General features: G+C 37.9%; 1 protein-coding gene across 1 annotated transcript; it reads left to right on the top strand.

Moving 5' to 3' along the window:
* Nucleotides 1-4775: 4775 nt before the first annotated feature.
* Nucleotides 4776-14805, top strand: LOC129276528 (uncharacterized). Its single transcript, XM_054912906.2, has 2 exons — nt 4776-5041; nt 11004-14805. Exon 2 carries the CDS (start codon nt 11035-11037, stop codon nt 12955-12957), a length of 1923 nt encoding a protein of 640 aa, XP_054768881.2. The 5' UTR covers nt 4776-5041; nt 11004-11034; the 3' UTR covers nt 12958-14805.
* Nucleotides 14806-16767: the final 1962 nt, after the last annotated feature.

The raw sequence follows: 16767 nt of genomic DNA, 5'->3' as shown, positions 1-16767 counted from the left end.
CATCCCTTAGTGTCGAACAAGTTTATAACACATATAAGATCGTGCGTCTTTAACAGTCATGATGGCTCGTAGGTATAGATCGTCTGCCTTATGAACGAGAAGTCGTGGGATCGATCCCCGGCAAAGTCATGCCAAAGACTTTAAAAATGGAACCTTCTGTCTTCATGTCGACGTATTAGAAAAGAGAAGGGCAATAATTACATTATTCAGAGATACCTCCACCTCCCCTTATCATGTTTGAAGGCCTACACCACTCACGAGACTAGGTATCACAGATGCTTTTATCTGTAAAAATCCACGGCGATTAAAATTCATAGTTCTGCAGGACCCGCTTATGAACAGACCAGTTTATAAGAGCTAAAGTGGCTACCGTGGGTGAATAAATATTGTTTTTATTATCAATGTCGTTATTATTGACTTTTTATTTATATTTTTGTTTGGAGTCATTGCCGAACAAATGAAAAACGGGGACAAAAAGGCACTTGCCGCCCCCATTTTTTGTTGGAACACGAAAATCTAGAGTGGCAATCCAAATAGTGAAGTGCGAATTATGGTTCTCAAACCGTCGCTTCACTTGTTTTCATTTTGTCTCCTCTTTTCGATCTGATTTTTTTTTTACCGATTTCAAGATTTATGCCAAAGATTAATGTCTTTTTTTTGTATCGTAATGGAATAATGTCCTAGAATAATATTGACAAATGTTTTTTTTTTAATTTCTAAACGTTTCGCCGGCATTTTCTTGTTGGCGCCTTAATCAGAAAGAGCCTATAAGAATTACCATGCGAGGGAGCCATGCATTGACCTTAAATAAGACTGGGGCATGGCCGTACGCAGCGGAGGGGGGGGGCAGGTGGGCAGTTGCCCTCAGAAATTTTGGAAACCTACATTTCTTTACTGAAAATTTTCATAACAATCACTAAAAGTGTGCATGAAATCCTTTAATTTCACTTTCGAATATGCAAAAGCTCCCCATGATAATCTGGGTCGCTTCAATCCCTCGCTTTCGATTTTTTTATTCTTCTTCCCCCCCCCCCCCCGGGAAAAAAAAATCTGCATATGGCCATGGACTGGGGTCTGATTCAGCACCCCCCCCCCCCCCGACATTTTTCGCGATAAAATCTGTAACGCCAAAGGCTGGCTCGGCGCCATGTCGTGACTTTTTTTCAAGTCTTGCAAAACTTTTGGATTACGCAATATTTCGTAAATGCATGTCAGACCCCAAATTGCTCAAACGTGAGTTCTTATGCAAACCCAATTCGCCTATAAATTACTGTGTATTTTTGAGGTAACACTCCCATAAGATTAATGGGGGTAAGGAGGGGCACCATCCCTATCCAGGGGCGATCCCCTCTTTATGGAAAAAGGGGGAAACTATATTGAGGAGAAATGTAAAGGAAATGTGAAAAAAATGAGAATATGGAAACGTGATGATCTGATTGTGTAACCATGATATATTTCCAAAAAAACATTATCATGATTAAGATATAGATATACGGTAAATTTTCTTGAAAAAAAAATTACCTTTGATTCACCACGCCGCCGTGCCCTCTCCTATCATATCAAAATACATTGGTACTATCACTGTCGGATCCAGGGGGAGGGCACAGCCGGCCCGTGCCCCTCCCCCTTTTGAGAGGCACAATTAAAATTTGTAGTGTCAAAATGCCGGTGAAACAGAAGTGTGCCCCCTCCCTTTTGAAAGTGAAGACCTTTTTTTTGCTTGTAAAATTTTCCTCGGGAAAATGTGCTCCCCCTCCCAATTTGGAAGATACTGGATCCGCCCCTGTGTACTACCCCTTCTCTCTTTTTCTTAAATCCAGTTCGACCAAAGTTTAATTGCATAGACATAATAAGCTTTATTCATTATTACCTGTGAATATTATAAGTTGACTAAATGCGGGAATCGTTTCTTCCATTAATTACTCCCTCTCTCGTTTTACTCTTTCACATGGCAAAACTAAATGTCACGTTCGCGTTGCATCGTGCTGCACACTCGTTTTGCTCGTTGGTGATTACCCCGATTGCGGCCTTGCCATATGATTGGTTGAAAGTGAAGTCACGTGTCTTCATCATGCTCCCAAGTCCTAACACACTCTTTCGGTAAAAACCGAGGACTGGGGTGCTTTTTGATGAAACCATCCAGTGTCGTACGTAATAAACGACACTGAATGAATGGAGACAGATCAAACAAACTAAGCACTGATGTTTTTTAAAACAAATTGGTGTGCATATGTTATTAGATGAAATGCAAAGAAAACTGATATTTTCATCAAAACAAATAATGATGGCGGGGATAAATCCGTCTACAAAGCAAGCGCATTCGAATACATATTTCCATGAATCTTCATGTCAATTTATTGGTAGGAATTTTAAATTGCGATAGATATCAACAAAATGTGAAATGTAATTTAATTAAAACTTATTTGAGAACAGTGGTATAATTCGTGTTCACCAATCATACCGATAGGCCTACATTAATTTAAATCAAGGTAAACAAAATAAGCTGGTATCCATCATGATTTGAAATAGCGTCATCAAACCGTCAACACTGATAAATAATGAAACATGAAATGAAAAATAAAAAATGACTAAAAACAGTGATGTAGCTTTTATTTTTGCAAATTATCAAAATATGTGATTTACATTGTGTACAGCGGGCAAACCCTTTGAATTGTCCAGCGGATTATTGAAATCGTTTCCATTTGCAAGATTTAAAGCTTTTTTTTAACTGGGCTTTTTATTTATTTATTTATCTATCAGTTTATTTATCTATTTATTTATTCTATTTATTTATGAATTTATTTATTTATTTATTGGTTTCCTTTATTTTATACTGCAGGGTAGGCCTGTTCTGTTATGCAAAACTGCTTTCCAAAGGCGCCCTGCAGTTTAACAAACAACTCAACATCAGACCCTTGTTTGCATTGGGAGGGGTCATTCTGGCCCCCACTTCAGATTTCGGCCTCGAATGGTCCGATTATAACTCGAAATTTTGCACAAACGTCGAGACACATGTAGTGTGTTGCTACACGTTGTTTTTCAATTACAAAATCGTTTATGTATTTCATTGTAGTAAAACATGCAAATTATAGATGCATGTATTTCAAGTTCTGTATTGATTCCGTCAAATAGTATTATCAATGCCATTTGCCAGGGGATATACAGAACTTAATTGGAATGCAGTTTCAATCGTTTATTGTGTGCAAGATTTGTCAAACGTTTATTTATTCCGTCTGGTTTTTTTAATCTTTGTCAAAATTTTTATGCGTTTTATTGTATTATGACTGGATATATTGAAGAACTCACTGCTTTATAATATGAAAGAGAATTTATGGTTATAATTGCTTAGAATTGTATATCCACTGCCACTGGCAATGTTCTTTGTGCTAAATTAGGATTTTGACCATCATTGGTGGAATTGCTGATGTCTGCATGAGCAGTCTTGCACAAATTTAAGTTTGTCTGGGTCATTCCGTATTATTGTGTAATATGGCAATTCAATAAAATGATCAACCTTTTTGTACGTCCGACCCCCATTTTTTCCTCAAGTTTTACTTCACTTCATAAACTGTCATGGTCCTTTCAGAACATTACAGGCTGTCAAAGGAACAAGAAATCAGAGACAGACAATTTCATGAAGGCCCCACATATTGGGGGTCGGACGTACATCGCTGGCGGATCCAGGGGGGCACAGCCCCCCTTTTTGAGAGGCACAATTAAAATTTGTAATGTAACAGTGCCTTTAAAAAAGAAGTGTGCCCCCCCCCCTTTTGAACGTGAAGACCTTTTTTTTTGCTTGTCAATTTTTTCCTCGGGAAAATGTGCCCCCCCCCCCTTTCGAAAAATCCTGGATCCGCCCCTGGCATTATTTTATGGGATTACCCAATAACAAAAATATCAGTTACATCATGTTTCAAATTATCAAATGGTACCTCGTTCGTTTCATTTATGTAATGTTTGCTTCCAAATCTGCCCCTGCCCAACGAACAACATATACGAGCGGCAGGAAATTCCAGTAGGGAGGGGTGCTGGGGTGGTCACTCGGATTGGAAAGGGTAGGGGTACATAGCAGAAAAAATACACATTGTTTGAGCCTATCACTCTAAAAAGTTGTTTAAACCTGTTTGTAATTGTTTAAACTTAAAAAAAAACTTGTTAAAAGATTTCAACAGTAATTGTTTAAACAGTTTAAACGATAGTTGAGTGATGGGCTTAAACAACGTGCTTAAAATTGTAAACAGCGTTTTTACAGTGTATGCGGCCCCAAAATCTGAAACCATACCCTGGAGAACTGAAGACGTTAGGAAATGAGGGGCTTGGAAACTGGAATTTAGCATGAAATGGGGGGGGGGGGGTCTTCGAGAACTAAATGGGGGTTTATAATGGGGGAGGACGGGTTGGTCAATGAAAAGGGTGAAAATTATAAGCTTGGGAACTGATGTCTATATAGCCAAGAAAAGGAGTCATTTTAAGAGCAGCATATTATCATACTGACATTATTTCGTGAGTGACCGCCGGGAAAATCCAATCCCAATTGGAGTATTCCTCGGTAAATGTTCCAATTCTCAGGATTAGAATTTTCTAATCTCGATCGTTTGGTCAAAGTGTTTTAGCCTGTCGAACGCAATAATTGTCGTAAATCATGACGTCAAAACAAGCCCATAAACTCCTTTGTCTTGAAGTATTCGGGAAATACCTTTTGTCTACACCCAGTCCATTGTATGAAAGAGAATTGGTAAACTTTGCAATTCTATAGCAAAGATGACCCTGACTGTTGAACCATGATATTCACTTATTGTTGAACTTTTTATCATAATAAAAGATTCTTCTGTAGTATGAGTATGTGGGTAATGCAGCAGCGATGTCCATGCAGAGGTGTATATGGTGTTTATTCCAGTCTCAATCGACTGGCCGCGTGAGAGCTGGATAAGATAATCTTTTAATCTTGATGGTTGATAGGCATGATTTGGTTATAGGTTGTACAGCAATCGAATGAGGATGGGATTAGATTATCCACCAGCAAGTGACTTCGTTTGTGAAGGTAAGAAAATGGTTTCGAAAGAAGTAAATAACAATATGCTTGTCAATGTAGGCTCATTAAAAGTAGAAAAGGCTAAGTCAAGCTCAAGATGTATTTGGATATTCGTAACTCGCAACTTGTTGGATTTTTTTTTTGTAAAATAACCATTGCTGGTCTTCTTTATTTATCAAACAAAATATATTTACAGTGCTAACATTTGCCTCGATTTCTGGAGGGAAATACATGGTTTTCTGGATTTCACAATTTCTTCTATCTGTAAACGATACAAAATATTAAACAGCCTTTGAATCGTTATTTTCCTTTTAGATTCTTTTCCAGCGAAACATTTATAAATGGTATATAAAGCATAATTCAAAATTATATCTACATCATTTTTTTCTTTTGATCAAAATGAAATTCCTGATAATATATGACATGGCTGGAAATGAAAATTTTGCAAAATATATTTCTTTACATTTTCTTCAACTTTTTTCCAAAATATTATCATTATGTTACAAGAGAAAAACATATGACTGCAATCACCTTTTTGATCACAGTAAAAACATTGGTCATTTTCTTTTAATTTCCATTTAAACAGGTTAGCTAGTGTTGCCAAAATATTATACATGAACTTAAAATCAAAATTGACCAATACATTGTCCTTAACAAACTTTAACTTAAATAACCAAACTGGTAAACAGTCAAATGCTAAGGTATTACACCAAAATTCCTCTGCTTTAGATTTTTCGGTTTTTACTTGGATCAATTCATAATATATTTTTTAACTGTCAATTTACTTAATGAAATAATACTATCAACCAATCTAATATCATTATATACATTAACATTAACAAAGACATGTTGCCACATAACTGAATAGCTTGTCGTATACGAGCATACTGACTTTACCACCTTCCATCCTTAACTACTATTTTAGCGCTAATCTTATCTATAGGTAGAAAACCCTTATCATCCATTAAACCCCCCCCCCCCACAAACAAAATATCAGAGTTTATCTAATTCATTATAAAATAGCATTTTCCCTTTGTTTACGATATCTTTATTTAGCCAAATCATTTCTTTGTGATAATTATGCTGTATATCTGCTTGAATATTTCTTGAATAGTTATACCTTTTTAATAAGAAAAACTTGTTGGATATATTTTCCTCTATAACCTCTATGAATTCTACCTTTTTCGCCTTAATTAACACTAACTAAACTTGCTGCCCTCCTGAAAAGAACACAGTGTCCCATAGTGTGTGTCATAGTGTGGAACACAATGCGAACCACCTTCACACTTTTAAATTTGAGCATCTCAACAGTATGAATCACACATTCACACAGTCGACCATGTGAACACGCTGTGAGCAGTCAGACAGTCGAGGTCTCTACAGTTTGAAAATATGTTCACATATTTCGAGGTAATTCTTCGATTTTTTTTTCTGTCTTTGTGTTCAGATCAAAAGTTTCAACTTTATGTTACGTTCACACTGTTTAATTTGAGCATTTAAACAGTGTGAATAACAGCTTCATATAGTTCACAATGTGAACACACTGTGAACACGTGCGACAGGCCTCTTTAACAATATGTTCCAAATAAAAATACTGCATTTTTTGATAAATTTGGATTTCCCATAATGGTTGAAATGTTGAAGTATATTATCTTGAATATAACATTTAGGCCTGTCTCTTTCCATGCTAAGAACATTTAACGAGTCAAGTATAAAAATAATGTCTGGCATATATACTTATTATCCTCCATAAATTCATATGGTTTATTTTGCATTAACATACTATGATTTTATAGCCCTAGTTTACACACAATTGTTCTTAAAGAAGTCTTCTATACAAAAACAACATCTAAATGCAAAAGATATATCGAGGAATATGTAGGAAACAATTTTTCAACATGGGTAGATTGGATTGCTTTTTCATTTTCTGTACAACTTAATTCACGAGCTCCCACTCAAAACGCATTACACACGAAATATATTTTCGTTCGTTTTGCCCTAACTAATCACTTGTAAATTGTTTGCACGGTATGGTTTCCTTTTGATATCAATTTACTCAGATTGTTAGAATCCAGCTTTGAATAGAATACAATATTTACACGGTCCGACCTCTGAATACTTTTCTTTCAAGAAACGCATCGATTGGAACGCGTCATATAAAGGGGGTGTACTTGTGACATTAGTAAACAATTTCATAAACAAAATATCCGAGCGAGTTGTCACATGACTATACGTATTACGTTGGCATAAATTGAATTAAAAAAAAGCAGAAGCGGATCTAGAGGGGGGGGGTTGGGGGGGTTGCAACCCCCCCCAAAAAAAAAAAATCCGGGGACCATTTTTTAAAATCTTATCTTTTTTTTTAAACTTGTAATTTTATTTTATTCTATTTTATGCAAGAAAACGCCATTTTCACACACAGATTTTCAAAAATTTTCCCTACTGTGGGAGGGGGGACACCCCCCTCCCACACCCTCCCCCCTCGCTCGCTCCGCTCGCTTGGACTCGGTCGCTACGCTCCCTCGCATACCACCCCAACACCCCCTTTATAAAAAGCTGGATCCGCCCCTTAACGTGTTACAGTTAAGATCAAGCACATTAAGGGCAAGGACGTAGAAATTGTATGAATAATAACTATTGATTATCCTCATGAATAACGATTTAATAATCAATTGTTCAGTAGTTTTGAGGCCGATGTTTAATGTGATTTGTGTTCGTTAAATATGAGTGTTCAAAGAATGAAATGACTATTTCTTGGAGACAGGGCACAGCGGCGTAACAGGGGTCGGTGGCCAGGGGGGCAAGAGCAAAAAATGTCCCGGTCATATCATGGAACAGGCAATGGCGTCATAAGGCAAAAAATTTGAGGGGGCGATATGGCGTATCGGGCAAATATATATATATATAAGCGAGCGAGCTAAAAATTTTGACATTTTTATTGCAAAAATCAAATTTTGTGATAGATTTTGACATAATGTTAAAAGATGATATCATATTTCACCCTCCTCCCTTTCCTTTTTTTGTACGCCACGGTGAACTGGAATTTTGTTATGATTGTGAGCATCAGGGCGAAGTTCTATATGCTCGAGGGGCCCGAGTATGGCGCTTGTGGCAAGAAGTAGCTTAATATAGGTCCCGAGCGAGCGAAGCGAGCGAGATAAAAAAAATCACCTTTTCATGAAAATCTAACATGAAGATAGATTTTAACGTGATATTCAGAAAAATATAATACACTTTCCTTTCTTTCCTCATTTTTTTTAATTGGTTGTAGAACTTTTAGGGGCCATGGTTCAAACTTATCATATAACAGTACTTTATGGGTGGGGTCCAGGGCAGAGCCTCGGAACCTCTTGATATCAAAGCCATTTTAAACCTTACAGATGGCCACTTATTTTAATCAAATTGCGTATATATTTATATAGCTTTCACACAACACATAAATTCAATGCAGTTGTGTATCGTAATCATCCAAATATTGTGAGGGGCACATCATAGCAAATGTGGGAAAATTTGTAAAAAGTCGCCAGCGAGCGAAGCGAGCCAGAAAAAATGGCCTGTTAAAATGAAATTCTTATTATGTGATAGCTTTTTACATCATTATATAGCAAATATCATGTCATATATTTTTTTTCATTCATCTCATTTCGCTGCCTCCTTTATTTTCTTTTATTTCCCCTTGGCTGTGGAACCACCCCCGGTACGCCAGTGCTTCAACGTTTGTAAAGCTTAATGCAGGAAGGGTCCATATAGGGGCCCGTTATAGAACCCATTAAAGGTTACAGATGAAGAGCCCCCAATGCACGGGGTCTTGACTCTTGGACAGAGCCTTTGGAGATTTAGCAAGTTTATGATAGACTTTCATATGACATCATGCTATATACCATCCATTTTTCTTCCCGCTCGTTATCTCAATCCTCGGCAGCCCGGTAGTGTTCGTTATCTTGTCCCTATTCTTTATTTTCCAATTTTTTAGATTTTGGCTAATTCCATTCTGCCTTTATTTCCCGCTTTTGTTTGTGTCTTTGTCATCTTTAATTTATTTCCCTGTCTTACTAATCATGCTAATGTATTTGTATATCGGGGAGAATTGTTCTTTCTCACTTGTTCTTCTTTCTTTCCTTTTCCCGTTATCTTTCCGTTTTCCCTTTTTTATGTTTTTTCTTAGTTTTCTTTTCCCTTTCCCCTTTCCCCCTTTTTTTTCTTTCCTTTCCCTTTCCCTTTCTTCCCCTTTTTTTATTTTTTCCGTTTTTTATTTTATTTTCCCGGTGAGCTCTGCCAGGGGGGGGGGGCAGCTTGCCCCCCCCCCCCTGCCCCCGCCTGTTACGCCACTGACAGGGCATGGCAAACCACGGACATGCCTAGAACGGTATAGTTCAGAACATCAATACAAAGGGAAAATATAATTTCGTTGTATTATACCCCATCCAAAATGACCTGTGTACAAACCAATCGTAAAACAATATTTGTTTGCCCCCGTCGTTTTTATAGACGAGTATACAGTATTTTGGGAAGGCGACAGGGGGTGTATAGCTAGGGGACGTCACCTTCCGTATTTCTAGTGATAACAAAAATGATGTAATACACTGTTAAAAATAATCAAAACTACGCTGTTGACTATGTGAATCGCACAGTAGTTCTCTAAACATTTTAAATAAGTGATTAAAATCTTAAACAACAAGGTTTGAATTCAAATATTTAATTATCAATAATTTAAGCATGGTTGTTTAAGATTTTAAACACTTGTCTTGTTTAAAATGTTTAAACATGTTTAAATGAAACTTCTGTGCGATTCACATAATAAACAGCGTTGTTTAAATTATTGTTAACAGTGTATAGGAGGCAGTCAGAAAGGGAGAGGATATAGCTGGTGGAAAAAAAAGTTAATGAAACATTTATAACTAAATACCCATGATATATCGCGTAACAAATCGAATACTAGTATTAGTCTGTATATACAACCCGCCCTCTTTAGTTTTATTTTCACTATAAATGTCGACACTTTGAAAGTGCATATTGGTCAATTCGCCTTTGCTTACTTCGTTGCCTCCTCGGATGTGATCTAGTAAACTTAAAGAGAGGGTCCGGGCTGAAAATATTTATATATAAATAAATAGAGTAAAATTCACAAAGCAAAATGCTGAAAATGTCATCAAAATCGGATAACAAATAACAAAGTTATTGAATTTTAAAGTTTATCAATATTTTCTAAAAACAGTTATATGCACATCGTCATGAATATTCATTATGGTGGGCTGACGATGTCACGTCCCCACTTTCCTTTTTCTTATGTGATTAAATGATATCATTAATGTTTCATTATTTCATACATGTGTAAATGATGTGTCTCCATTATGATGAAATAAGTTGCGGCAATAAATAACTAATGCACTTAATCAGTTTTCAATCCAATTGTTTTCGTTCTTAGTAGAATTTTTTTGAATAAACCTAATTTCATATGATAAAATACAAAAGAACAAGTGGGAATATGACATCATCAGCCCACCTAATGAATATTCATAAAGACATGCCTATAACTGTTTCACCGGAATAATGCAAATCTTAAACATTCAATAACTTCGTTATTTGTTATCTGATTTTGATCAAATTTTCAGCATTTTGCTTTGTGAATTTTACTCTATTTATTAAAGTATAAATATTTCCAGCCTGGACCATGCCTTAAACTGACCTAAGACCCGTGTTATAAAATTATTACAATAACAAAATTTGCATTAAAGCAAATAAATCATTGAATTTGATTGGCTAATAGTAAACTTTTTATAGAAAATGGGCATTTGTTTTTCATAACAAATCTTTATGAATCATGACCCTGATGACTCTAAATAGAAAAAGGGGTTTCTGTAAAATTTATATAAATTTGAACATTGATCGCCAAGAAACTAGAAAGATTTTTTTTTCAAAGACACCAAATCTTTTTCACAATCCATTGTGCTGTTTTGTTCCTTGCGTGCAGGTTCCTGGCAGTGAACGGTTGGTGCTTCAAGATGGCGTTGACAACTTCCCTTTCTACCGTGTTCACCATGCTTTCATGCGTCCTTTCTCTGGCAAGTTCTACTTCCGGTCAGATGTGCACGGGAGACGAACTCACCCTACTGCTCAGCTCAGAAAACATCTGCGAAGGCGGAAATTTCACCGTTCAATGCGAAGGAAAGACCGACGATGTCGAAGTTTACAGGAATGGAGAAGCGCTCTATAACGGAACAACCCTGGCTCCAGAACTTCAAACGCGAGAGGTGTCCGTCATACGCTCATCCCAGAACAGTACTTGCCAATCTGTGATTTTATCATTCGAAGCAGCCACAATTGAGGATACGGGAAACTATTCATGTCGGACGAACGCGACAGAATCAAGAGTCCGGAGACTTGTTGTTGACTCTAAGGTTTCTCAACATGATTGTCGGATCAGCGCAGCCACCGGTCCTGTTGTAGAGAAAGGTGAGAACATATCTTGCAGTAGTTCATCTGGACAACCATCTTGGGTGAATGACGACCCTGCAACGATCACAGTCAACACCGGAAGTGACTCAGTCATTGCTCTCGCCTTCCATTCGGTGAGCTCAATTCTGTTGACGACGCTTCAATGCACCGTTGTTTCTTCATCAAGTTCATGTCCATCCGTGTCGACGTCGTGTTTCGACCGTGTTCTCGTCGTACCAAATCCCGTTGATAGCTACCTATCCTTGACACCTTTACAAGAAACTATAAATCCCGGTGGTTCTGCGACTTACTCCTGTGCTACGACTCTGAGCGGAGCCAGACTGGCGGTAGCTCCAACCGCATCAGCAGAGGCGATCCAACACACCCTTTTGCGCTTTAGTGATACCTACATCAAAATCGTGTTCTCGAATATAACAATGAATTACACAGAACCCATAGTACAGTGCATGCTGCAGTACAATGAAAGGCTAGTAACCAGTATGTATGCATCAGTGATTGTGGTGGAAGTAGATGGGGCAACTACAACGGAACTTCCAGCAACATCAAGTCATGTTTCAACAGTAGCGATAACAAATAGTACAGAATCTTCTGTGACACCGATGGTGTATCAAAGTACAACCGAATATCCAGCAACAACAGGTAATTACTTTAGAAGCCCAACAATAACCACCTCAATGGTCAATGTCAGAACTTTTAGAATCATAGACACACGATACCTCATCATCGGTTTGGTGATTGGATTGCTTTTATTCGTCGCCATCGTCGTCCTATGCGCTCTCATGTTCAGGAAGCACGCGAGGAGGAGGAAAGGAGACTGGACGATATCGTCGGCGTCATCGAGGCGTGGTCAGGCCGAAGTCGCGTCGAGTGGCATCGAAGGCAGGCTCGAATGGGAAACCGACGTCAACCCCTTAGTCGTGTTTGAGACCACCGCCATCGATCCTGTGGTCAGCGATGACGACAACGGCTCCCTGACTCGAGAAGATATCGAGGACTCCCGAATTCGTAGGAGTAATGGGTACTCGAAACATGTTAACGAGGAGACGCCACAGGTTTTGAGATTCAATGCAGTGATCGAAAACCACGCCGAGCGTCAAACCGGAAGATCGTCACCCCCAGTCTCACGCGAAAACGGGTACGTCATCAACAAAGGATTTTCTCCTGATGATCAATCTATTACCATTCATAGTGGAAACATTCCGAATGATCTTCATATCAAACCACATCAAGATCTAACTACCCAGCAGACTATCCCTAATGGTCATGTTATCTTTGAACAAAGCGACATTGATGAACCGGTGAATGCTGACCCTGACAAGGAGATGGATGTCGCCTCGCTTAATTTCATCGATGCAACGAGACCGGACGCGAGTGAGTCCGACAAGGACTGGGACTCTGGTTTCAGTTTAGGTCACGACTCTATCCTCTCGGAAATCGACGATGACGCCATTAATATCATATCAGTCTGATTGCCGCCACCCCTCCTTCCCGACATGCCCGAGGAGAGATATACGGGGCAAAGTTGGGTCCATGGGGAGGGCGTGCGGTCTACCCTACCATTGAAGATGAAGTGATCATATTGGCATAACTACACAAAAACACAGCGTCTATTTTGTTATAACATGTATAAGAAAGCCATTTTCCTACAGCCTAATTGATATTCATCTTCATGAAGTACATACTGAAAGTTGGTCTTCCAAACGGTAAATTGCCTATTCCGAATTTCGTCGACTGCCAACTCATCCACTCACCACATGGTCTACTTTCATTTAGTCTAATGCCATTCTGTCCATCAACATTTCGTCTAACAACCATTTGGTCCAATCATCACTTCGTCTAATCACCATTTCGTCTATGACCATTTCGTCTAATAACCAGTTGGTCTAATATCCATTTCATTTTCATTCATTTTGCACAATTTAACACTGAGTCCAAATATACGAAATTGTATTGGACTAAATGGCTATTGGACCAACTGGTGTTTAGACGGAATGGCATTAGACTAAATGAAAGTAGACCATGTGGTGAGTGGACGAACCGATGGTAGACCAAATTATAGTTTACGAGTTGGTAATTGGACGAATTGGCATTAGACGGATTGGAAATAAACTTTCCAAACTTTTGTTCAATTCACCACTATCCATTGGCTTATTGGGTTGGTCAGATTCCTTCAGCATTATCATTTTAGTCAATTACGGATTTTAAATTGAATTCTCATAACTGTTCTTTTTTTTGGGGGGGGGGTACTACCTATGATACCGGGTGGGTGTTTCATAAAGCTGTTCGTAAAGTTACGAATGACTGGAACATGTTCTTAGGTCATAAATCAATTACATAGGGATCTCACATAGCACAAGAAAGGATCACCAGTTGTACATAAAGTAATTCGTATCTTACGAACAGCTTTATGAAACACCCACCAGTGAAGTGTTTAAAAAAAAGATATGTCGGATGTTTTGTTGGACAAGTCCTGTTTTATCCGTTAGTTAATTTAGTAACAGTGCTTCCTATAGCCAGTCAAAACCAAGGAAAGTTCTCGGATCTGATAACTTGTCAGACAACAGAATGTTGATGAAACTCTCCCCTGTGTTCCTTAAACTAAAGATTATTTGCTCAGCGACGCGACGACGATCCAAGAACAGAGAAAATGTATTGCCAAACGCCCGTCAAGAACAACAAAGAAGTCTTTGTCGAAGATATGTGAATGAAAACAGCAGTTTAGTCCTAATTTTAAAAAAAAATGATAATTTGCGTGTTTTCATTAACTCTGAAACTTGGGACGAAACTGCTAATCTGGTTCACAAAATTTTTGACTTAAACCTCCCAGCTCTGCTTTCTCATTTGACGGGGATTTTCAACACATTTACTGTGTTCTTGAATCCTCCGTTCGGCGCTGAGCAAAAGTCCACCCCAACAATAAGTTGATTTGAATAAAAAGAGAAAAATCAAACAAGCATAACACTGAAAATTTCATCAAGACCGGATGTAAAATAAGAAAGTTGTGACATTTTAAAGTTTCGCTTAATTTCACAAAACAGTTATATGAACATCCCAATTCGGTATGCATGAAATGGGGGAACTGATGACATCACTCATTATTTCTTTTGTATTTTATTATATGATTTTCAAGTGTGTTGGTCGCGTGCGAGTAACCTCCAGATAATAGGATTTGTATTGGAGGGGATGTCATTTTTAATAAGAGCTTCTGCTGGTAATGAAAATTAAAGTTATACTAATGATGATCATGATAATCCAAACGATGATCATAACTATGGTAATTAAAAATATGAATGTTAATAAAATTTTATTGATCGTTACGCGTAGTGTTAACAATGTTAATTCATTTTTCATGCTTACAAAAAATGCTCGGTATGTTTACTTTTTATGTGGGGCGTTGTGGCCCAGTGGATTAGTCTTCTGACTATGAAACAGAGGGTCGTATGTTCGAATCCCAGCCATGGCGTAATTTCCTTCAGCAAGAAATTTATCCACACTGTACTGCACTCAACCCAGGTGAGCTGAATAGGTACCCGGTAGGAAGAAATTCATTAAATGCCTTCCTTTGGGCGCCTTATAATAATAATAATAATAATACAGGTATATTTACCCAGGGAAGCCGCTTCAGTTCCGAAAACTGTTCTCCCAGCGGGCCCTGCTATTATTATTACCCCGGCTTTAGCTGGGCTGCCTAGGCGCTCAAAGCATTCAAGGAATTTCTTCCTACCAGGTACCCATTCATCTCACCTGGGTTGAGTGCAGCACAGTGTGGATAAATTTCTTGCTGAAGGAAATTACGCCATGGCTGGGATTCGAACCCACGACCCTCTGTTTCAAAGTCCGAAGACTAATCCACTGGGCCACAACGCTCCAACGCCTTAGGGTTGGTAATAATAATAGCCCGCTGGGAGAACAGTTTTCAGAAATGACGTGGCTTCCCTTGATAAATAATGCCAATAATATTATCATTATTATTATTATTATGTCTTATTAGGCCTTTATGAAATTTCCAAAAGTCTGAGCTTGTGATTCACGCTCGCAACACTTCGCAATAATGCCATTTTAACAGTAATTGACCCCCAAAACGAGTTTTACAACTTCAGCTTTGAATTTTTTTCCAAACCGCTCGCTCATTTTACTCTCTCGCGAAAAATAAAGCCTAAATATACATCTTTCCATAATCAGAAGTCACTTCAAAAAGGTTTTTCTCTACTTAATTACTATAAATCACACAATGACTTCACGCAGATGATAATAATCTCATGGTGAAAATATCACCAAAGTGCCCATTTTGACGTACGAGTGTCATTTTTGGCTTTGCCCCCCAAACGAAAATTCGTTCGGCCGCCCTTGCCTTCCCATCCTCATAACAATTGAACAGCAACGGTGTTTCACCCCCCCCACCACCACACTTGCCCTTCCTCTGTTTTCCCGGTTTTCATTTTTCGGATTAACGAACCTTCGGAATAAAGAACCTTATTTCGTTTTCGGATTAACGAACCTTCGGAATAACGAATCTTATTTCGTTTTTGGATTAACGAACCTTATTTCGTTTTTGGATTAACGAACCTTCGGAACAACGAACCTTATTTCGTTTTCGGATTATCGAACCTTCGGAATAACGCCACAAATGTTCGGATTAACGAACCCTTTTTCGTTTTCGGATTAACGAACATCGAGGTATAGGCAATTTACGTGTTTCGGAATTACGAACCTTCGGAATAAAGAACCTTCGGAATTACGAAGTGTAACCCCGTCATGCACTGACATGTCCCTTTTTATACATATTTTCAAATTTATCAAATTTCATGGGTGATCCTCTGTATATCAAGCATGGCGGATTGGAAGGGATGGCTCCACACCATCAACCGATGCCTTTATTATGCCTTTATTCAAAAAAAAAATTATTATTCTAGTAAATTTTATAACATTAATTCAAATATTAATAACGGGAAAAGTAGGCCTATACATGATATATAATTGCCGAATAATCAACATATTTTAAGTGAGTTGCTTAACATCTTAAATTAAATGCATTGATCTAAAACATGCTTGCCTATACGAGAATTCGTTTGACTAAACAGTTGCCACGCCATGCATCTGATATTGAATGCCCATTTCTTAATTTCCATGCACCTACTTAACATAGAAATAACACATTTGAAGAAAGAAAATGTTGCAATTATAATGAATTCACATGTGGAAAAATTACTTTGAATGTCCATTCTTTAAATTGCATGCTCTTTATAAAAATTCAAGTGATTCACTTCAATAATATTTTA

This window comes from Lytechinus pictus, chromosome 14 (genome assembly GCF_037042905.1).
Source record: "Lytechinus pictus isolate F3 Inbred chromosome 14, Lp3.0, whole genome shotgun sequence".
NCBI classification, from domain to species: Eukaryota; Metazoa; Echinodermata; class Echinoidea; order Temnopleuroida; family Toxopneustidae; genus Lytechinus; species Lytechinus pictus.
Note: the sequence above shows the minus strand (reverse complement) of the source record. Positions and strands in the feature narration are given on the sequence as shown.

Excerpts from the sequence above, each read along its gene's own strand:
- LOC129276528 (XM_054912906.2), top strand. The coding sequence starts at position 11,035 with ATGGCGTTGACAACTTCCCTTTCTACCGTGTTCACCATGCTTTCATGC.